Source organism: Genypterus blacodes, unplaced genomic scaffold (genome assembly GCF_046128005.1).
Source record: "Genypterus blacodes isolate CSIRO-AG114 ecotype Tasmania unplaced genomic scaffold, CSIRO-AGI_Gbla_v1 ptg000064l_1, whole genome shotgun sequence".
NCBI classification, from domain to species: domain Eukaryota; kingdom Metazoa; phylum Chordata; class Actinopteri; order Ophidiiformes; family Ophidiidae; genus Genypterus; species Genypterus blacodes.
In genome coordinates this window covers 2,163,102-2,185,267 of record NW_027466876.1, presented here as the reverse complement: position 1 = coordinate 2,185,267, position 22,166 = coordinate 2,163,102, and the positions used below count along the sequence as shown (strand labels likewise).

The 22,166-nt window shown below is 44.7% G+C and overlaps 3 protein-coding genes across 3 annotated transcripts; 2 read left to right on the top strand and 1 right to left on the bottom strand.

Annotated features, from left to right (window-relative positions):
• Positions 1 to 657: 657 nt before the first annotated feature.
• Positions 658 to 4,860, top strand: riox1 (ribosomal oxygenase 1). The gene is made up of 15 exons (XM_076155132.1): positions 658 to 766; positions 933 to 1,076; positions 1,206 to 1,345; positions 1,445 to 1,544; positions 1,671 to 1,784; positions 2,082 to 2,188; positions 2,563 to 2,670; positions 2,831 to 2,865; positions 2,983 to 3,161; positions 3,253 to 3,357; positions 3,439 to 3,580; positions 3,681 to 3,801; positions 4,362 to 4,461; positions 4,546 to 4,632; positions 4,770 to 4,860. Exons 1-15 carry the CDS (start codon positions 680 to 682, stop codon positions 4,827 to 4,829), a joined length of 1,629 nt encoding a protein of 542 aa, XP_076011247.1. The 5' UTR covers positions 658 to 679; the 3' UTR covers positions 4,830 to 4,860.
• Positions 4,861 to 5,036: 176 nt separating this feature from the next.
• On the bottom strand, positions 5,037 to 6,307 carry ndufb1 (NADH:ubiquinone oxidoreductase subunit B1). Its single transcript, XM_076155134.1, has 3 exons — positions 6,216 to 6,307; positions 5,467 to 5,611; positions 5,037 to 5,209 (listed from the first exon to the last, which is right to left on the bottom strand). The coding sequence occupies exons 2-3, from the start codon at positions 5,604 to 5,606 to the stop codon at positions 5,173 to 5,175; spliced, it is 177 nt and encodes a 58-aa protein (XP_076011249.1). The 5' UTR covers positions 5,607 to 5,611; positions 6,216 to 6,307; the 3' UTR covers positions 5,037 to 5,172.
• A 199-nt stretch (positions 6,308 to 6,506) lies between these two features.
• Positions 6,507 to 14,141, top strand: cpsf2 (cleavage and polyadenylation specific factor 2). The gene is made up of 15 exons (XM_076155116.1): positions 6,507 to 6,662; positions 6,970 to 7,136; positions 7,931 to 8,090; positions 8,180 to 8,285; positions 8,368 to 8,497; positions 8,579 to 8,694; positions 9,116 to 9,303; positions 9,423 to 9,713; positions 9,892 to 9,992; positions 10,230 to 10,433; positions 10,546 to 10,698; positions 11,089 to 11,311; positions 11,433 to 11,747; positions 12,324 to 12,458; positions 13,619 to 14,141. The coding sequence occupies exons 2-15, from the start codon at positions 6,988 to 6,990 to the stop codon at positions 13,709 to 13,711; spliced, it is 2,364 nt and encodes a 787-aa protein (XP_076011231.1). The 5' UTR covers positions 6,507 to 6,662; positions 6,970 to 6,987; the 3' UTR covers positions 13,712 to 14,141.
• The last annotated feature ends 8,025 nt before the right edge of the window (positions 14,142 to 22,166 follow it).

Here is a 22,166-nt window from a genome sequence, read left to right as displayed (position 1 = left end):
GGGTTTTTTATTCAGTTTGACGGACCACATATTTAATCTAAAGCTGGATGTATTTCTAAATAATATATTGAAATGTTATTATAAATATAAAATATGTAAAATAACGTATGCTTTTTTGTGTTATGTATTGATTTTATTTACCACCGGGCAAGTTATTGTTAATTGAAGTTTTGTACAGCATCAATGTCACTGATCTTTTCTGAAAAAGTGGAATTTGGATCCATTTTGCAGCAAAATGAAAGCCCAACCAAATGAATACGTGACATTCAACTATAGTGGAATGTTTGGAGGGAATAAAGTGAAGGGACAAATTCTCTTCTAATTCTCATTCTATATCTAATATATTTCTATTTCGTCTTCTTCTTCTTCTTCTTCTTCTTCTTCTTCTTCTTCTTCTTCTTCTTCTTCTTCTTCTTCTTCTTCTTCTTCTTCTTCTTCTTCTTCTTCTTCTTCTTCTTCTTCTTCTTCTTCTTCTTCTTCTTCTTCTTCTTCTTCTTCTTCTTCTTCTTCTTCTTCTTCTTCTTCTTCTTCTTCTTCTCCTTTTATAGTCAATCAATCAGCCTTCGAGCTCTGAACTGTCTGGTGCAGTGTGACCCTGTAGGGGGCGGTAGAGAGTAGATTCCCAGCCGAGAAATACGTGCAGCAGTCTGTCGCAGGGTGATGACGCATCAGTTGGAAAATGGAGAGAAAACACATGTCAGCCTTTGCGTTGTATCAGTCCTTGTCAGCAGAGCTTCCCCCTCCCGCTAAGAAGCCTTCCATGCAGGTAAACACCTACATACTTTAGACACGGACTCTTTCTGAGCAGACATGTTGTTTTTAACTCATCACATTAGTCAGCGACTGTGAGCTGAGCGTTTTTACAGACTGTTGCTAATGCATGTGTCCCTTGTCTTTGCTCTAATATTTCCTTGGGGTATTTTCTGGTGCAGCAAAAGAAGAAAAGGAAGAAGGAGAATGGAATTGCAACCACAAAGATGCTCACAAATCAAGCCATCACGAAGGGTATCAAGAAGAAAAGGAAGAGGCAGGTGAAATCTGTACAAAGGGATGAAAGCTTTCAGAGAAGCACAGAAGTAAGTTTGTTTTTGCTGCAAACCTATGACATTTATAGCAAAGGGCCCAAGCTACTTATCTGAATCTTTAGGGAATTGAAGTGATCTTACAGTTCAGTCGAAGCTTATGGCCTTTATGTGCCACAACAGGAGGAGCTGTGTGTTAATGGAGACGGTCAGGCGCTTAACGCTCTGCTGACCGACCTGGCCAGAGTAAACAACAGCAGGGAGAGAGCCAGCAGACTGTTCCAGTGGTTGATCGAGCCCATTCCCGCCAAGACCTTCTTCAGGTACGGCGGACAAGTGCATCGTAACGCTGTAGTGTCATTCAGCACAATCCATGATGTTTGAAACATTCGCTGAGTGACATTTTGTTCCTCTTTTCGAAGGGAAACATGGGAAAAGAAGCCCATCCTCGTCAAGCGTCAGAATCCGGATTACTACAAGGGTCTGTTCTCCACGGCCGAGTTCGATCGTATTTTGAAACAAGTAAGGATCTCGCACATCACTAACACATGCATTTGTTTATGTTTGACCCCAGTTGTGTTATTCTGTGTCAGCATGTTGTAATCATACAATTCATACTGACCTACACGGTTGTTTTGTCCATGAAAGGAGGATGTTCAGTATGGAGTGAACCTGGATGTGACCAGCTACACCAATGGCACGAGGGAGACGCACAATCCTCCAGGAAGAGCTCTGCCTTACTCTGTATGGGACTTCTATGAGGTGAGGCGTTAATAAATATATGATTTTAAATGAGAAACTAATGTGATTCTGCATTTTATGAGTCTGATCACATTAATAATTGTCATAAAATCACTTGTATTATTAAATTGTGGTCAGGTACGTTTTATTTTCTACTCAAATGTTCCCAAGTTGTTCAAAAGATCAGATAGTTTGAGGTGTCTTTGTGTAACAAGCAGCAAATGACTTTTGGAAAGCCTGTTAGAGATTTAGCCTTTTGATAAAGTGAAGCGCTCTTATTGAAGATCTGTATCTCTCTCTCTCTCTCCACAAACACAGAGCGGCTGCTCCCTCCGCATGCTCAACCCCCAGGCTTTCTCCTCCTCAGTGTGGAGCGTGTTATCCATCCTCCAAGAGCAGTTTGGCAGCATGGCCGGAGCCAACATGTAAGTGTCACCGCAGATTCAGAACTTGGGAGTTGTTATCAGCTGAACTCAAATGAATGTTGTCAGTGTAGAATAAGTTCAAGCTCAGAATTTATCAATCAGCTTGTTTCATATTGGTATTAAATCAGTTTTGTGTAAGTTTTACATTAGGGCCGCACCTGACAATGATTTATGATCACTCAAGGCTGCTGTTGTGTATCTTAAAACAGCACTTAATGGAACACTAATCATAGTCTCTGCAGTGATAGATGAGACGACAGGGGCGTGAAGCTCTTCATCATTAACTAAAGCTCTTGTTGCCGCCTTAGAGTCGGGCTCAGAAGTGATCGATTATGTCTTATTTATAAATTACAATGCGTGATTTCTTCATCCAGGTATCTGACTCCGGCTGGGACACAGGGCTTCGCTCCGCACTACGATGACATCGAGGCGTTTGTGGTTCAGCTGGAGGGGAAGAAACACTGGAGGGTGTACAACCCCAGGTGAGCTTCATGGTCTTAATAATAGCACTTATAAGTATTTATTTATTTATTTATTTCACTTTCCCTAATGCACAATGATCATAAACAACAAGCTTCAGCAGGAGGTCGATACTATGAAAGCTATTATAAAGTTGTTTTGTTTCTGTAACTTTGTTTTCAGGACAGAAGATGAGGTCTTGCCGGTGCATTCAAGTCGTGAGTAAAAGCATCGATCCGTTCGCCTTCGACTCTGATAAATCAGTTAAATAGCTATTGATTTATTTTAATTGTCATGACATCTTTATGGACGAAAGCTTTCCATTTCCACACCAGCAAACTTCAGTCAGGCAGAGATCGGGAAGCCCATCCTGGAGGTGGTGCTGGAGGCCGGCGATCTCCTCTACTTCCCCCGAGGATTCATCCACCAGGGCGACTGCCTTCCAGACGTACACTCGCTCCACATCACCATCTCCTCCTACCAGAAGAACAGCTGGGGGGACCTGCTACAGAAGGTCACACACACACACTCTCTTATTTCATTCTCAGAACCGGTTGGAATGAATGCAGTTGACTGGATTATATTGACCTTTGACCTTTTTCCAGGTGGTTCCAGCAGCGTTGGAAGTAGCGATGGAGGAGGACGTGGAGTACAGACAGGGTTTACCTCTGGACTACCTGACATACATGGGCGTACAGAACTCTGACAAGGTTAGTGAATTTGCCGTCACACCTCATTCTCATCTATTCCACTAATAATAACAATAATAATAATAACGAGGCTCGTTGCAGGACGATCCACGCAGGGCAAAGTTCTTCACAAAGATGGAGGGCCTGATGAAGAAGCTGACAGAGTACGCCCCGGTGGATGCAGCTGTGGATCAGAAAGCCCGAGACTTTCTCCACGACTGCCTGCCTCCCGCGCTCACTCAAGGTACAGACAACAGCTGAAGATGCGCTGATGCGGAAGAGTTTCTTCTGTTGAAATTTTGTTTATTCTGTGTTGATCTTCCCTGTCATATCATCTCCAACAGAGGAACAGGCCAGCAGTGTGGAAGGAGCCCCTGCTAGGTGGGTGCGTGGTCAGGTTGTGGATGCAGGAGCACAGATGACGAGCCAGACCCGAGTCCGAGTCCTCCGAGCCGGGTGTGCCAGGTAATGGAACCTTCTGTTGCAGTTAAAGCTGCAGTCTGTAAGTTTGGGACGGGGATTAACAATTGAGGCAATGCTACAAAATCAAATGCAGCAGGCTCAATGTGCAGGTTTTTCTCAAATCCCGCTTCCGTCAGTAGGTGTCACTATAGAGACGTGCTACTTTCACAGAACACTTTGCAGCAAATTCTACACTAAAGTGGCATATTATAGCTTTACATGTACAATTTGCAAGGGATCAACCTGGAGGATGAACATCAGATGCAGGTGCATTACAGCATAAATGACTAATGGTTGTATGGATGCTTAGGCAGTCACACACACAGATTGCTTGTGTTTGTGCGGTCTGGACTGAAAACGAGGCGTCCAGCAGGCGTTCTGATTACATGCCTGAACCAACTCAGCTGGCTCCCTTCCACACCAACAAGCAGCGGGTTCTATTCCCTCCTGATGTCTGAACTCCTCACCTTCAGACATGGAGCAGAAGCGTTGTCCTCTAAACCGAACGTGATGGGAGTTATTCCTCTCTCTCTCTCTCTCTCTCTCTCTCTCTCTCCTGCCAGGTTATGCAGTGACGGAGAAGCTGTTCATCTCTGCTACACCACAGACAACTCTAGAGTTTATCACAAAGAAGAGCCCAAGAGCTTTGAAGTAAAAGTCGAGGTACGTATGAAACGGATTTGTAAACAATACTTTAGTGCCTCACCGTTCTTTCAATCTCGAACCTAACAATCGCTCCTCTTTCAGCACACTGACGCCGTTGAGTTCCTGATCCATTCATATCCCAAATTTGTGACAGTAGGAAGTTTCCCGTGTTATTCAGCAGAAGAAAGGGTATGTTTGAAAATTCACTGCATTAAAACTGTGCTGGTACCCTTTTATAAACACTGTCTGTGTCTGTGAAGCAGTGTTTTTGGGAGGTTGTCGACGTGTGTGTTCGAGTGTGTGAGGTGTCTTTTGTCTCTCTCCAGGTTGCTTTGGCTGAGCTGCTGTTCGAGAGAGGGATTATCCACACAGCAGAGCCTCTGTAGGGGCCAAGCGTCCCTCCATCACTGTGGCAAATGCATGGATTCATCGTTGTACAAAAACCGCCGGGTTCCACCTTCATCACCTTTACAGGGACAGTCACAGTTTATGAATGAGCTTTTTGTTTGGCATCATCAAATAAACCTTTTTTTTTTATGGAAAGCTGTGTGTTTTGTTACAATATACAAAATAACACTTAATCGGCAAGTGAGTTAGTGAGAAAGAACATGTTTTATTAGAGGTTGATACAACTCAAAAGCAGATGGAAAGAAGTCTTCTTAAATAATCTAATTTGAGGGACGATCCAGCAGTCATTCACAACACAGAGACAATCCAGGACAGGTTCAACTACTTCCAGGTCACCTCTTCATCGGGCTTCAGCTCCCTGCAGAGAAGAGATGAGTTTATAGTCTTTCTGGTTTTGACACAGGAAGTGCAAAGTTGAATAATGTGCATAAACTCATCGATGTCACAGTCTGCAACTTGACAAACTCTCTTCACAATGACTGCATCTCTAATCTCTGTATCAAAGAACGCCATATTTCTTTGTAACATCACCCGGCCCGTTGCATAATTGACGACTTGGCTGAGAATCCACTTTCTAATATTTATGTATACTATTTCCTTTTTTTGTTTTCTTACCTGCCATACAATAGACTTTTGTTCCTGAAAGCTGTCAGCTTCTTGTCCTGTAGGGAGTCAAAGTACCATCCCATCACGAAGCCCATGGGCACCAGGATGTTCACCCAATGCTCCCGCACCATCGCCACAAAGTTCACCATTGTTTCTACAGTTTGGATTAAACAAAGTTATAGGTTTGATTATGCAGACACATTGTTCCATCACACTGTTTCCCCACACAGGAATAACTAACAGAGCAAAGAAGAATCAATTAAGTTGGACTAAGTATTGTTGTGGAGAACATATTGAATGGTACTATCGTTTGTATCATTGCTTAATTCAAAGTGGCGCAGTTGTTTTGTGTGCAACTTGATGTCTGAAAGGTTAAATGTAGATCTGAGAAGTTAATAGTTGATTAAATGCACAGTTTTAACATTTCCCATGCATATGTTAACCATTAACTATCAAGTAAGTCTTTCAGTATGCGTAAAGAAAAATGACATGTAATGTAAACAAACCTAGAGCAATACATCGAATACTTACAACCATAAATACAGGAAAATGTATTTAACTAAGAATTTATTTACGTTTCTACAGAGCACAACAACCTGCAGTGCAGCTAACTCAGCTAGCATTAGTACGAAATACAAGGTAGCCTTTCAAAACGGTTTCAGTAACAGGAGCAGTGTGCTCTTATTAATGTTAAACATTTAGTACTACTGCCACAGAAGCAACGAACTCTCGTGATATCGTAATTTTGAAGATATTACCTTATGTTTATCGATAGCTGTGGCCTTGAGCTTCTCAGTCACCAGGCAGAGGGCAGAGGACTGGACTCTACCAACCGTGCGACCATGACGTGTTTGAATGAATTATAAAAATAAATAGACTTTACACTTACAGACATTTTAAAGCTTTATTGTAACTTTTTGAAATATACGTATGGTCGATCAATATTGCGATACATAAATATTCAACGTTAGACTGAGCATTTCGTGTATTTACCAATAGGGGTTATTGTATTACCACTGCGATTTTTGGTTCGCTCCTTTAACCTTTCACCCTGGATGCAGCGGCAAACATGTCCGCTTGTGGAAATTGTATCCAGAAAACGATACATGTCAACATGTCTTAATGACGGAATAACAGGAGTAACCACAAAACAATTGTGTTTCCATTCCAACAGACGTTACATTTACATTATTTCATATTTAATGGTAGGTCTTACGCGTATTTTGTTGTATACAAGTCACGTAAACCCACCCGCTAAGATGTAGCTAGAATGCTAGGTAGCCTGCTTTTAGCCTGTTAATTGATCCGGGAGCTAACTGTGGCTAACAAGCTACTTCTGTCTGATATACATTAAATAACAATCTGTGTTTAACTCTCCTTTATTTTCAACACGACTAGTCATCCATATGTTAGTTCCGCTCAGATTGGTGCGTTTTCTAAAATTATTTCGACGCCAATCTGATCTTATTGAGGTTTTTGTACTGTCAGACTCAGTTGTTTTTGTATTTGCAGCGTGGTAACAGATAAAAGATGACGTCTATCATCAAACTGACGGCCGTGTCGGGCGTCCAGGAGGAGTCCGCTCTCTGCTACCTGCTGCAGGTGGATGAATTCCGCATCTTGCTGGACTGTGGCTGGGATGAGAACTTCTCCATGGACATCATCGATGCTATGAAACGGTAACTTGTCGTCCATGCGGTGGTATTAGTGATGCATGTTACAGTATAAGCGTGTATGCATTAGTAAATATGGAAATGGTTAACGATGAAAACTTGTGTACATGTGATAAAGGGTGCACTATTTCTGTCATCCTTTAGTAATGAAATGGCATCAAGTCAATGATTTGAATATGTTCATATTATGTGCTATATTTAGTTATTAGTTGCCATGGTACGGCTGCCAGGGGGGTTCCGTGCCTTGCTCAAGGGCACCTCTGCAGAGTCCCGTAGGCAAACTGGCCAACTGCCAGTCCACTCTCCTGGTCCATATGGGGACTCAAACCGGTGACCCTCTCCGGTTCCCAAGCTGGGTCCCCTATGGACTGAGCTCCTGTCGCCCCACATTAAATAAATAAGCACAATAAAACCCCCAAATTTTAATACAATTGCCGGTGTCCAACAGCAAAGTATTTTATCTGAATTGAAAATATTATAACATCAAATAAGATGATCCTTCATTCGTCCCACAGTGGGGAAATTTACATTGTTACAGCAGCAAAGTGAATAGTGCAAAACAATAAAGGGCATTAAAAATATGATATAATATATATTGATATGGATGGAAAATTGCAAATCAATGTATACGTCCCATATTGCACATGGGGATATTGCACAGTGTGTCCGTTTACAAAGTAATAATTTGCATGACACGGGCAGCACAGTCAAGACATGTCAGTGTTGATCATCACTGTTTGCTCCCGACTGGTGAGGGGAAGGTGTGTAATGTGTTGCGCAATGTTCTGTTCCTTCCTCAGATATGTTCATCAGGTGGACGCCGTGCTTCTCTCCCACCCTGACCCTATCCACCTGGGAGCGCTGCCCTATGCTGTTGGGAAACTGGGCTTAAATTGCACAATTTATGCCACAATTCCCGTTTACAAGATGGGCCAGATGTTCATGTATGATCTGTACCAGGTAAGGAGGAGCTGCACGTCAAATCTCTGGATTACACAGGTGGAATGATTTCTGTTGTTTTTCTTAATCGCTTCCTACTTTCTGTTTAGTCTCGAAACAACAGCGAAGACTTCACCCTGTTCACCCTCGATGATGTGGACTGCGCTTTTGATAAAATACAACAGTTGAAATATTCCCAGATTGTCAATCTGAAAGGTCAGCGATTCACAGACTTTGGCAGTCAGGAGTCAGTCCAGTTATCTCCTAAATGTACTAAACCTTTCCCTTTACCTGGCAGGTAAAGGTCACGGCCTTTCCATCACTCCGCTCCCCGCCGGACACATGATCGGAGGGACTGTTTGGAAAATTGTGAAGGACGGAGAGGAGGAGATTGTTTACGCGGTGGACTTCAATCACAAGAGGGAGATGTGAGCAGAGTGAAAACAAGCACGTGGAATTGCTTTATTATCTATCATACCTGAGATTTCATATCTGTTCTTCTGTTCCAGACACCTGAACGGTTGCGCCTTGGAGAGTGTGAGCCGGCCCTCCCTACTTATAACAGACTCCTTCAATGCCACATATGTGCAGCCGCGCCGCAAACAAAGGGACGAGCAGCTACTCAGTGAGTATTTGAGTCATATTATCATGATAGGATAATAGGATCAGTGCGTATGATCATACAGGGTTGTGTTAGATTAGATACAGAATCAGGTCTGTGTAGAGCAGGAGGGGGGGAGATATTCAGCACAGTGTTATTTGGGAATTAACAGACTTGTACAGGTGTACCTAATAAACTGGTCATTTATCTCGGTTACATAAGTTGTTTCAGTCCAGTGGGACAGCAGCTGGCAGTTTGATAATGTGTCAAAAAGGGACGACGTGTGAAATTTTACATCTCAAACTATTTGCACCTTTTAATGGGGGTTGACTTGTTCTCTATTCAGTGTTGCGACTTCTGTATTTTGTTATCCTGAATCCTCCCTCTATGTAGCATTTCTATGTGTAAAAATGCTACATTTAAACCTCTTTTATTTTACTCAAAGCCAACGTGATGGAGACCCTCCGTGGTGACGGCAACGTCCTAATTGCCGTGGATACAGCCGGCCGCGTGCTGGAGCTGGCTCAGCTTCTGGACCAGATCTGGAGAACAAAGGATGCTGGGCTGGGAGTCTATTCACTCGCGCTGCTTAATAACGTCAGCTACAATGTGGTGGAGTTCTCCAAGTCTCAGGTCTCAAACATTCATCCAAATAAAGAGTGAACAGTACTGCAATCTTCTCACAATAGTTTGAGCTCTATAAGCATAATTTCTGATTGTGTGTTTATTGTTAACCTGGATCCTGTCTGCAGGTGGAATGGATGAGTGACAAGCTCATGAGGTGCTTTGAGGACAAGAGGAACAACCCCTTCCAGTTCCGTCACCTTTCCCTGTGTCACAGCCTGGCAGACCTGGCGCGGGTGCCCAGCCCCAAAGTCGTGCTGTGCAGCCAGCCAGACCTGGAGTCCGGCTTTTCCCGGGAGCTCTTCATCCAGTGGTGCGAGGACTCCAAAAACTCGGTCATCTTGACATACCGCACCTCACCTGGCACCCTGGCCCGCTACCTCATCGACAACCCCGGGGAGAAGATGCTGGATCTGGAGGTGAGAGCAGTCGCCGTGCTGATTTACAGCCACGGATTCGATTCATCTCCTCTTGCCGAATTATTCGCCCCGGAGGCGGAAAGCTTCCGTCTCACACATTCAGCCCTGGATGATGAAATGACAACGCTGTCTGTGGCATCTGCGCCGTATCCATCTTTCACTCTTCTCATATTGACAGGTGCGGAAAAGAGTGAAGCTGGAAGGCAAGGAGCTGGAAGATTTCCTCGAAAAAGACAAAGTGAAGAAAGAAGCAGCCAAAAAACTCGAGCAAGCAAAAGAGTAAGTCCCAGTAAATGAGGTCAGACTGGGATCTTTGGGGAAACATGTCTCTTCCTTTAACAATATAGCTGATTCACAGGAATACAAATGAGTTTTAAACAGAATATTAAAATAGTCTCTGTGGAGTGCTTATGAGTGTGTTTGTGTTGCAAAACAAACACTCTGTCTTATTTTACCCTCACAGTATCTAACCAGGTAGTTTTGGTTTGAACAATGTTTAATGGAATCCAATTGCAGGGTGGATGTGGATTCCAGTGATGAGAGCGACATGGAGGATGACATCGATCAGCCAGCGGTAGTGAAAACCAAACACCACGACCTGATGATGAAGGGAGAGGGGAACCGCAAAGGCAGCTTCTTCAAACAGGCCAAGAAGTCTTACCCAATGTTCCCCACACACGAGGAACGAATCAAATGGGACGAGTACGGAGAAATCATCAGGTAACAATCCACGTGAACGTTTGTATTGCAGACAGACGGACGGGTTACACAAAGAACCTGCATCCATCTTAAGTTGCTTCTTTGTCAGTAAGCCATTGTTGTGTGCTCACAGGGCGGAGGAGTTTCTGGTGCCTGAACTACAAGCCACAGAGGAGGAGAAAAGCAAACTGGAATCCGGGTTGACCAACGGTGACGAGCCAATGGATCAGGACCTTTCAGTGGTCCCTACAAAATGCGTTTCCAGTATGGAAAGTCTTGAAATCAGGTCAGTGACCAACTGAGTCTGCGCAACCTGCCCTCATAAATCACAGAAATTAGAACGTGACTTGCGATTAGTCCTCTGCATGTTTGGATCCTGCTGTGAGCGATAGATAATGCTGTCTTCCCCCTCTCGAACTACCACTGCGTCTGATTACCGGCCAAATCTACAGTGTTGTGGTTGAGTTGGACGGCCTCCAGGAGTAAATGAGTGTAACTGCTTGTATGTGAGGCCAAGTGTTGATGTAAATGCTTATCATTGGTCAGCAAACCTGCCTGGGGTGAATTAGAAGTCTGCCAGGAGATCTTTGAAACATTGCCTCATCTGGCCTCGTCTTAAACGTTTGACATTTCAGCAGCATTAAGAGGGTTCAGGGTGTCGTCTATTCCTCCACAGAGCCAGAATAACGTACATAGACTACGAGGGTCGTTCCGACGGGGACTCCATAAAGAAGATTATTAATCAGATGAAGCCCAGGCAGCTGGCGATAGTTCACGGGCCACCAGAAGCCAGCCAGGACCTGGCCGAGTCCTGCAAGGCCTTCAGCAAGGACATCAAGATCTACACGCCCAAACTGCAGGAAACCATTGACGGCACGAGTGAGACGCACATCTATCAGGTCAGCCATCCTGTCCTTTATCCATTGACTTATTGTGTATTTGTTTCAGTTGTTTGGCAGCCATGTCGTTATCTGCTTGAAAGTCAACTCTTCATCTTTTCCTCTGTTTTCCCGTCTAAAGGTGCGGTTAAAAGACTCCCTCGTCAGCTCGCTGCACTTCTGCAAGGCCAAAGACACGGAGCTTGCGTGGATCGATGGCGTGCTGGACATGCGGGTGGTGAAGGTGGACACGGGCGTGGTGCTGGAGGAGGGCGTGAGCGACGAGGTGGAGGAAGGCGAGCTGGCCATGGACGTCGCCCCCGAGCTGGACAGCGAGCACAGCGCTACAGCGGCAGCGGCACAGCGCGCCATGAAGAACCTGTTTGGGGAGGAGGAGAAGGACGTGTCTGAAGAGAGTGATGTCATCCCCACCCTGGAGCCTCTGCCCCCTGTAGAGGTGAGGAAGTGTGCTTTAATTTAACTCAGAGAAACGGATATGTCAGCTAGTTTGGGCTTCCTGTGAATCCTTTTGGCAGGTAACCACCCTTCACGAGTCTTCACTGTCATGCAGATGACTTTGGCTGATGAAATGGTAGAAGCAGCGAGCGTGTTTGAGTCGCAGTACTAGCTGCTGCACCGAGTGGACAGAAACTCTTTGTAGCTTCTCCTTAGAAAGGGTCAGTGCTGTCATGAGAGAATTTATGGGACAGTTTTCCCAAAGGTGAGTGAGAAAGGATTCATCCCAGGACAGATAACCTTCAGACTGGTAATCAGATGTGATGTGGAGAGATTGGGACAGAGGGTATCCTCATCCTCATGTGAGTCCAGTACTAAAAGGTGATCTGTACGGCTATTTATGACGATCATAATTTCAGATTTTAAGGACAAGGACAGTTACAGTGCAGCACTGCAGCACAGTGTCATATTGCAGTAAGTGAATATGGTGACATAAAGGTTCACTAGGTGCAAAAAAAAAGCCTTTTAGAAAGCCCTCTGATGGCCTGACCCGTGCTTCCTCCCACTTTCCTCTCAGATTCCAGGGCATCAGTCGGTGTTCATCAACGAGCCTCGTCTGTCCGACTTCAAGCAGGTCCTGCTGCGAGAGGGCATCCAGGCGGAGTTTGTGGGAGGAGTGTTGGTATGCAACAACATGGTGGCCGTCCGCAGGGTGAGTATCCCTCCCTGGGATCTGCAGGCTCCCTTACCCTTCAGCTCCCTGCAACACTACCTAGACTCCACTTAGTTTGCTTTTGACCAGAAACCATCCAATCAAAATGTTACTCTCTGATCTTATCCAATACCCTTTGACTTTCAGGTGTGAGTGAAAGAGTTGAAAATTGCCCTTTTGAAATAAGGGCAATAGAGAAACAAAGTTATTGTACAAAAAAAGTCTCCAATTGTAGTTCAGTAGTTGGGTTATAAAGCTTTAAAGTTTAGATCTTATGGCTCATCACTATTTATTCACCCCAGTGGATTAAAAACAACACATTCTTGTAACTCCCTTGTTTGTGGCACTCATTGCACTCTGCATGAGGACATAATTCAACATACAGTATGTATCAAATAGAGTATTTATTGCTTTAGATCGTCTCTAGATTCTGGGCCATCAGAAGTAATGATGCATAGCTGAATAACATCCCCATAAGACATATCAATGTGGTAAAACCCTACACAACACATGCAGCGTCTCTGTGTTCTGATGGATTGTGACTCTTAAGCAGGCAGACTGTTTCAGTGCAGTGGGCAAGTAGGTTTTGATGCAGTAAGATGCAAATCAAGCCTTTCTGTGCGTGTGTGTGTGTGTGTATATATAAGGCCACCAAAACAAAAATGGAACCGTATTGTTTTGGTGAGGTAGGTTAACTTACATATACATTTGTCTTGAAGTAGTGTTGTTCTCAAGTGGCTCTAGTTAAAGGGATAGAAGTCTCTGAGGAAGAAGAATGGGAAGTAAATCCCAAGCAGCAATCTGCCAACAGAGCAAACTGAGATGGTGTGACGGTAAAGCACATACGCACCAAGAACCTAAAATAGATGCAACCTAGAAAAGGAAAACAAACGGATCAGAGACTTTGTGTGTGTGTGAAAGTGAAGTTGTTTCGTTGGTAACAGTCTGAGTCCCAATCTGTCCTTCTCTGTGAGCACCTGTCAGAGTCCAGTCACATTGGAATGATCAGGGGAATATTGTTTGTTAGTCTGGAGGCCCCGTAGCGGAGACGGCTTAATGTGTGAAATGTCAATAAATGCGAGGGCCCTGATGAGCGGTGCATCTCTCTCTCTCTCTCTCTCTCTCTCTCTCTCTCTCTCTCGCACTCTCTCTCTGTGCAGACGGAGGCCGGGCGCATTGGTCTGGAAGGCTGCCTGTGCGACGACTACTATAAGATCCGGGAGCTGCTGTATCAGCAGTACGCCGTAGTATAGCAGCAGAGGCAGAAGCAGCAGCAGCAGCAGGACACGCCGCAGCAGCAGCAGCAGCAGAGAACACGGCATGGCAAACACAGACACCATCCTTTAGGAGGACTTTACCCAGAGGAGAAGAGTGTGCCGCACTCGGACCACCTCTGCCCCACGGGCGGCTCCAGATGTTCGGCTCCACACCATGTTGTACATGTATCTCTCTTACTATTCTTTCCACTTAGCCTTTTTTTTATTGTCGGTGCACCTCCTGGAAGTGAGAGGCAGTAGTTTTCTCCTGAATGAGCCGTTTGTGAATAGACTGCGATCCCGAGGTTCTCCTCCTCTTCTTCATACAGTGCTCTTCACATTGTCCGTCAGTCCTTTTACACTGGATGGACAAAAGGATGATTTTTCCTACTTTTCTGTTGTTAATTAAAACATCCTTTTTCAAATACGCATTTCTGTGAAAGCTTTGTGCCAGATGTCCGTAGTAAGTGTGTTTTATGTGGCGTTTGTTCTGTTGCCATGCAAGCTTTACTACCGACTAGGTCAACTAGTTACTGTGATAACACCAGATGGAGACATTTTTCAACCGTAGCTAACCGCCCTCTGTATGCCAATATCAAATCTGTCCATGCAGCAGGGCCATCTGTAGCACGGGGCTGAGACCACATTGTCCCTGAAGTGATAACTGGAACTGAGTCTAATTTAGCCTGCCATATAGTGAGCTAGGATTACCTTTCACTTGATATTTCAGGTTACTGTTCCTGTGTGTGTGACGGGCTGCGACATAATGAAGCGGTTCAGCAGTTTTCCTTATCTTTCCTGGGCACATGGATATACAGCATCATCTCTGCGGTGCCACGGCGAGGTGAAGCTAAGAGGAGTGTTACTGGCGTGAGGACAGGAGAGAGGTTGGGGTGTCACTGCCGGAGCGGCGTGTGTGTGTGTGTCGCAGCCGTGGTGGCAACATTGACACGGTTGATTACGTTCGCAGTGTTGTATGAATCCCCAGGATGGATCCTCTGCATTGGCAGCTGGGGAATGCTATTTTTTATGGATCTGCCAAAACAACAGTCCTTACACACACACACACACCCTTGCCATCTGCCCCCTCACTAATTCAGCGGTTCTCAAACTGTCGTAATCAAGTACTACCTTGCACGCAAGCCGCTCAGTAAAGTCACGGTTTGAACACGTGGGTCGGATCAGGCTATTTTTAAAAGTCTAATCTAATTATTAATTTAAAAAAGAATAAGTCAAAAGTAACGATCAATAATTCAATATTTCTTAATGCATCAACCACACGTCGTTTCATCTTCAAACCTCTACTCGGATCCCAGCCTGAAGTAGCTGGGATACTCTACTCCCAGGCTGAACGGTCATTTGAGGGCTTCACCTTCATGCACAGTCCTCCTCTTCATCCCAACAGTCCGGTCCAGTCTAGTCCAGTGTCCGTATTCCTACAGATGCTACACCGAGCCACCTATTGACCTCATTCGCGCCATCACTTGTTCCCTAAATCTCCACAATATAACTCTAATAACACTTTTTGTATAACTTGCTGAATTCATTTCTGTTCCAGTTAGTCTCTGTAGCGCCCCCTACTGATGGAATCTGATTTTGGGTTAGATTTTGAAATTAAATTTCATCATTTACGACAAGGGGAGCTGCTGCTTCACCTGTCAATCAGGTCTCATGTTCTGTTGTTCATTCGTGCAGGCGGTCAGCAAAGAAGACTCCGCCCACACTGATCACAAGTGGGCACGCACCTGCACACACATGTAGGACAGTGAGAGAGAGAGCAGAATACAGCTGTGTGTGTGTGTGTGTGTGTGTTGGGGGTTGGCCAGGGGTTGATCACACACATGGTTGGAGGAGTTGAACTCCACACGCAGGCCTGCTTCTATACAGTTGCGTAACATACAGTTCTGCACTTTAGTAACATTAAAATTTAAATACTCTTTTCTTTTAATCCACGGCTCACACACACACACACACACACACACAAAAAACGTTTCCATGTGGGAAACGCACAGACGATGCCTTCATTCAGTTCTTTATTTGTCAGTGAACTTCAGTAACCTGTGATAGAGCGGCGTTAGACAGAGCAGCTCTCCTGTGCCACAGTGATGTCAGCCTCTGTCCACTCACTGCTTTTCATTTTGATAATTGACCGGCAATGCCAGAAATGTCCATCAGCTAATCCTCTTAGCTTTCATAATGCTGACTCTGTCACAGAAGCCCCTGTTTTAATGTAACGAGGAGTTAAGCCTAGAGGAGCGGGGGGAGTCGCTCTGGGGCACCTGGGTTACTCTGCCCTCTGCAGGCCGGTAAGGGACCTGCTCTCACCTCAACAAGTGTCTCGTTACTCTCTCCAGATGTCTAATAATACATCCATAACCTTGATTCAAGGTCACCGCTCCCCTTTTCTCGCTGAACCCATCGCTATAACACCCAGCAGCAGCATCTTCCTCATCCTCTTCCTCATGTATATCCATTTATCTCTGTGGTTTGGAGGATGAATGATTTAATCCCTTTAATACCAATGACATCAGTAGAATAATGTGAAAGGGGACACAATTCTATGAAACTCCTCACTCTTCAAACTTCAATTCCCGTGATATCCGTCTAAAGGGGAATTTGGTACGATTGCCTCACATGCAGCAGTGACCAATCATGCTGTCATGCTTATCTTATGTTAAACATCTGAACATTTTGCTCCGATGACTGCATGAACACTGAGCATGTCATTCTCATCTCATCAACAAAATGCGGGATTACAAGGTTCAAACTCTTTAAAGGTCTTTAATCTTTTCCACTAACACAGAGAGGAATAGTGATTAAGGAAACACGTTTTTGAGAAGCATTTAGTGTTTGTAAAATGAAGTTTAGAAGCTGTAAGTGCTTCTTTGGATGTGGGTTTGGTGTGTCTTCATTTCTTTTCCTGTCTTCTCCCATAATTCTTCTTTTATGCTCTCGCTTTCTTCTTCTTCATCTCCCCGTTGCTTTGTCTTGGTATTAGTACTTATCAAAGGCATTTTAAAGAATCACATAGTAAGACATTTGAGCAAGAATCCTGAATTACACCATTGCAGAGGTGATCCTCTTATGCAACCTGCTCTTCACACACCGTTCACACAGCAGGAGGACTCACGAGCACAAATCCACAAAGGCACTTGCTGACAGATTATCCACAGTCCACAATACCGCAGCTGCCGTGTTCCATTTTTTGATAAAACAATGCTTTTTGTCGGGGCAGATTCACATTTGTCCTCAGCCTGGCTGGCTCCTCGGCTGAAACATGTGGATGAAGTAACAATCATGTGTGTGTGACTGGATATTTGTGACAGAACACATGAGTGTGTTTTGCTGGCTCCTGCACAAACAACACATTATTCCCCAGACGGAGCAAAAACAAACCCGACCGGTTGGCTGGCTGTTACCTGAGGTGATGGAGACAATGGGATTGGGGGGAAGCGTTCTTGGATGATGGCGCTATGAGACCTTTAGCAAAATCGCATTCATCCTGACATGTGGTTCCAGCCAGTCAGCAGAATGGAACGAGGCTGGCTTTGCTCTTTCCTGCTCGGCACATCAGAGCCAACACGCTTTATCTGATGTGACACAGATGACACCACCTTGAGAGCTCGGTCAGGAGGACCCTCGCAATGATGCATTCACGTTTAACAACATGATGAGGATTAGCTCTGTGTGTTTACCCCTGCATGAGGCCCGGGCTGCACTCGGGGACAGCTCGTGGGAACAACAGGAGGCTGCAAACTGAAGCTGAATCATCTTCGGGGAATGGTGGTGAAGTGAAAATGAGTAGAGGACAGGCTGGGAAGTGTGAATCCAGAGATGTGACTCAGCACTACAGTCATTTATCGTCCTGCAGTGGGATGCCAGTGCTATGAGGGGGCTTGCAGGACTCAAGACAGAATGTTCACATTGTGTTCTTCTTCATGTACTTGCGGCAAAAAGGAGCTAAGTTGTCATTTTAGAGGGGAAAAAAATCCACTCTGGTGCTGTCCATCATGTTCCCTTCCTCAAGGCAGAATGAAACAAACTCTAGGGCGCTCGTTAGACCACATACCTCCTACAAGGCTGAACAATCCTTAACAAAATCTGCTGTCAAATGCATCCTCTGCGTTTGACCCGTCTGAATTACTAGGGCCATTGAGTGACTACAGTGCCACGTCCCAGCATGCAGCACGGTGGCACTTCAGGTTTACAGCCCAGTGCCTTGGTCAAGGGCAGTGACAGGCGCTTTAACCTAACAATAAAAGGACCAAGGCCAGCAGGGGGCTTTGAATCAAGGACATGCTCGCTGTGAGGCAACAGTGCTGACCAGACTGCCTCCCTGCTGCTCAGTGAGAATAGGGACCGAATTGCTATATTTGTCACGAGAAACTGTTATTAAAATGTAACTACATGCGGATTATGGGATGAAGAAAGATTTGTTTCATTTGAAATACGTTTTTATATCCTAACAAATGACACATCTTAGAATCTTAATCAATAATTTAAACAATCCCTGGATCCGGCTCTGAATCCAGGTCACCTTCCCTACACCGCCCAGTTTCATCCAAATCGGCAAAGAATCTTTATTTTGATGACTTCTTCTTCCCTCTTATGTCATTTCAATGGGAATGTATGACAAAAACACAAATCGCAAAGAAGTGTTGGAGTAATCCTGCAAACAAACAGATCAGAGAAGTCTCACATTATTGTTACTATGTCTACCAACAACACCTATCTTCCAACTTCCGCTCCAACACCTTAAGTGTCCAGTGTTGAGGTGAGGAAAGCTTTGAAATCCCCCCCCCCCTGCTGTGAAATCTGCCGACTCATTGATTTTGTTCTATCCCCCCTCCACCCCCTTCATGTGAGCTACTCTTCTCTGGATCTCACCCTCACTTGTCCTCTGCTGGCTGCATTAATGTATTGTTTCCCACGCAGCAGGCCTGATGATATCGTCTCAGGATGAATGGGGTGCGTGTTTCTGGTGGCATCACCTCTGTGGTCTGGCCTGCCCTTCCTTTCTACTCTGAAAAACAAAAGAATAATGAAGGTATTTATGTGCCGCTTGTTATAAACGCCTAATTCTCCTGCAGTGATTGCCAACCCTTTCTCCTCCCCTGCGCCTGTCTGTCGTTAAGGCAGCGTTAATAGTGAATCCTTCATCCAATTTCACGCAGCCCTAACACTCGTGTTTGAAATGAATAAAGCCCTTTCAACAAAGTCAAATTGATGTCTTAGGCCAGAGGGATGGCGGTGACGTTCTGATGGGTGAACTGCAGAGTTGGCATGAGGGAAGAAGAAAAGGTGTGCAGGAAGAAGATAGAATGTGGCAGCAGAGAACAATGTGACAGCTCGGGGAGTAATTAACATGAAAATAGCGTCAATAGTGAATTATAATTTGGGGGTTATGAATCATACCGAATCAAAATCATTCCATGCCAGCACCAAGCCTGGAGAAGAGGTTATGTTTATGTTGTCAGTGTTGGTTTGTTTGATTTCTTTTACGCAAGATAACTGAAAAGGTTCTAAACTAAATAACACATTTGGGTTTTGGTGTATATGTGGATCCAGGGTCAGGCACAGGAAGTCTTTGAAGTGATTGAACACAGTGTTTTCTTTGTCATGTTTTGTGCAAAATTGGCCCAGATCCTGATGAAGATTAGAATACATGATTGATTGGACTGGGGACATTAGTGTGACAAACAGGCCTGGAAACGTGCAGCAATGCGGCTCATGCCAAGCTCGTGCAGTCGCATGCGCGCGGTTGTCACGTACGGTCATTATGCCGATTGATCCGGATGTTTTATTGTCTTTAGGCCGGTATAGTACAGGATTAAAAACTCATTTTGCTTGAGCTTCTTCAGCCTTGATGGAGGTATGAGCTGGAATAATTGCCGTTCTACTTCTACTTGTTGTTTTTTTTCAAATTGGTCACAGATCAAGGTCACAATTTCTGCCCAATGCTTAGGCGAATGAATCAAACTGACATGAAATACACTCAAAGGTAAATACGCAACATTATTATCCATGACGGAATTCCTCTATGTTCTAAATGCTATATATTTTCTAATGGTGATATATGAGTTTACTGCATAGGTGTGTGTGTTTCCTTATGCTGCAGCTGAAGACGGCAGTGCAGGAGGCGATTGCTGCCTGCAAGAACACACCGATAACAGTCTCTGTACTCGTCACACCCGAGCAAGCGTACAAATAAAACTTGCCACAGAAAGCTCAACACTCATGATAAATATTTGATTTTTCCCGTTGCTGACTGAAGAGCTTTGGCAAAAAAAAAATGGAAATCAGCGGGTCTCTAGAGATATTATAACACACCCAGCTGCACCGCACTGCTACAACACGGGAAATTTGCACATTGAAAACAGTTTGAAGACAAGAAGTGGAGATGATGCCAGGCCTGTTTCGCTCAGCATCATCAGACACACACACACACACACACACACACACACACACACACTACCTGTACATGACCTCACTTCAATACTGTAATTGAGATATCCCAACAACTACTACTAGAACTACTACTACTAATAGGGCCTGATTGTTTTGGACCAAATTGCATCTATGATTTGTTTCATTGAGTCAAGAAACTAACAAAAACATGTCAAAATGTTCTTATCTTGCAATGCTAAGTAATCATTCAATACAAATTCGGCAGATCCAGATCCTCTCATGGCTCATTCCCTGCTCCGATGCCGAGTTTCATCCAAATTGCTTAAATGCTTTTTGAGTAATCTGTGTCTGTGACCAAGCTGAAACGAGCCATTCTCAGTCAGACGTTAACAATAGTGTGAGTCTGACATTGTGTGTCACAGCATCATGAGGCGGATGTGCAGCGTAACCGCTCATCTGACTCGCACGCTCAAATCACAATTGACGCGCTATCTATAAATCTTTTCTGCAGATCAGAGGACACGCTGAAGTAGAAAATAGAAAGAAAAGGCCACGTGAGTGTGTTTGGCCCAGCCGGGGCGTTTTACAGCAGGGCCTAAATCTGTGTAAGAAGGCCCTGGCATTGGTCCCTGACAGCCTGTATGCCACGTCGGCTACTGCCAGGCGGGACTTAGCCCTTTGGCGTGAGCGTGGGTCACACATGTTGATGCGTATTTGCGCGTTTAGTTACTAGAAGAACACAAAACCTTTGCGAGAGAGAGAGAGAGAGAGACCTTAACCAGCAGCATCTACTCCACATCTTGGTTCTCACTGAAACGTCACACACTGTTTTGACGGCTTGAGCTCGGGAGGAGCACGTGTCAGATCCCGACCTTTTGACCTTTACATGCTGCTTGGTTGGGTTTTTATTTTATTTTTTATTTTTTTGCTTAAGTGGGCAGAAATAGTGGTGAGAAAAGTTGACAAGCTGTCTGAGCCTTGTCAGTCTGTCTGTGTGGATGTGCTGAGAAGATGCTGCTTGCTTTCCTGTCTGTCATCTTGGCAGCTAAGGTGACCCGCAGTCCTGAGAGAGGCGGCCCGGGCAGCCGCGGCTCTGCGAGTCACACGTGTGTGTTTGGCGTGAAAGAATCAAAGTCTTAATAAGCAGAAACATCGTCTCATAAGGGAATGGAGTCAAAAATAAGAAGTCTGTGTCTCTATGAGAAATGAAGTGAAAATGTTAAATTTGTTGAAATACTTTGAAATATACGACATGAATCTCACACTTTACAGTCAAACAATAACACAAACACACACACTGGTCTGGGCATGTTGGTGTGTAATGACAGTTCGACATATTGATCATTCCATACAATGTACTATATAAGTGGAGGGTTGACACGATTGTCCAATCATGGTCCACAACACAAAGTGAGAGCTGAAGGTGACAACAGCCCACACCAAATAATAACACACACGGACACTCGGTGTGTTTATGGAAAATCAATCTGACATATGAAATTGACATTAAGCTCTTTGAGGAAGTCGCCAATCAATCATACTAATGCTTCCCTGAACATTATAATGATTTCTTCCTTACAATGACCATCATCATAACTAAACAACAATCTTCCATTCATTCATGCTGAAACCTTTATAATCTAGGCTTCTTTTATGGATTTTAAGGGGAGCAGCAGGTGTTGGTGTTGCCTGCTGGAGGATCTAACCTGGAATTATTGAGGATGACATCAAAATGAGGATAGCAGGGTGTGTGTGTGTGTGTGTGTGTGTGTGTGTGTGTGTGTGTGTGTGTGTGCACCCCCCCCCCTGCTGAGGAGGTTCAGGTTCCATGGCGGGACTTGGAAGAGAGAGAGAGAGAGAGAGAGAGAGAGAGAGAGAGAGAGAGAGAGAGAGAGAGAGAGAGAGAGAGAGAGAGAGAGAGAGAGAGAGAGAGTGTAAAAGTTAAAGGAGCCGGTCTGTATTCACGCAGAGAGTGCAGAGAGTCTCATCATCACCAGCCCCAGCAGCTTTTTCCTGCACACTGAGGGATATTCATGTGGATGGG

Coding starts and splice junctions, on each gene's coding strand:
- riox1 (XM_076155132.1), top strand. CDS start 680: ATGGAGAGAAAACACATGTCAGCCTTTGCGTTGTATCAGTCCTTGTCA. Junction 767..932: donor CTAAGAAGCCTTCCATGCAG/GTAAACACCTAC, acceptor TTTCTGGTGCAG/CAAAAGAAGAAAAGGAAGAA. Junction 2,671..2,830: donor TGGAGGGTGTACAACCCCAG/GTGAGCTTCATG, acceptor CTTTGTTTTCAG/GACAGAAGATGAGGTCTTGC.
- ndufb1 (XM_076155134.1), bottom strand. CDS start 5,606: ATGGTGAACTTTGTGGCGATGGTGCGGGAGCATTGGGTGAACATCCTG. Junction 5,210..5,466: donor AAAAGTCTATTGTATGGCAG/GTAAGAAAACAA, acceptor TCTTCTCTGCAG/GGAGCTGAAGCCCGATGAAG.
- cpsf2 (XM_076155116.1), top strand. CDS start 6,988: ATGACGTCTATCATCAAACTGACGGCCGTGTCGGGCGTCCAGGAGGAG. Junction 7,137..7,930: donor ATCATCGATGCTATGAAACG/GTAACTTGTCGT, acceptor TTCCTTCCTCAG/ATATGTTCATCAGGTGGACG. Junction 10,699..11,088: donor ATGGAAAGTCTTGAAATCAG/GTCAGTGACCAA, acceptor ATTCCTCCACAG/AGCCAGAATAACGTACATAG.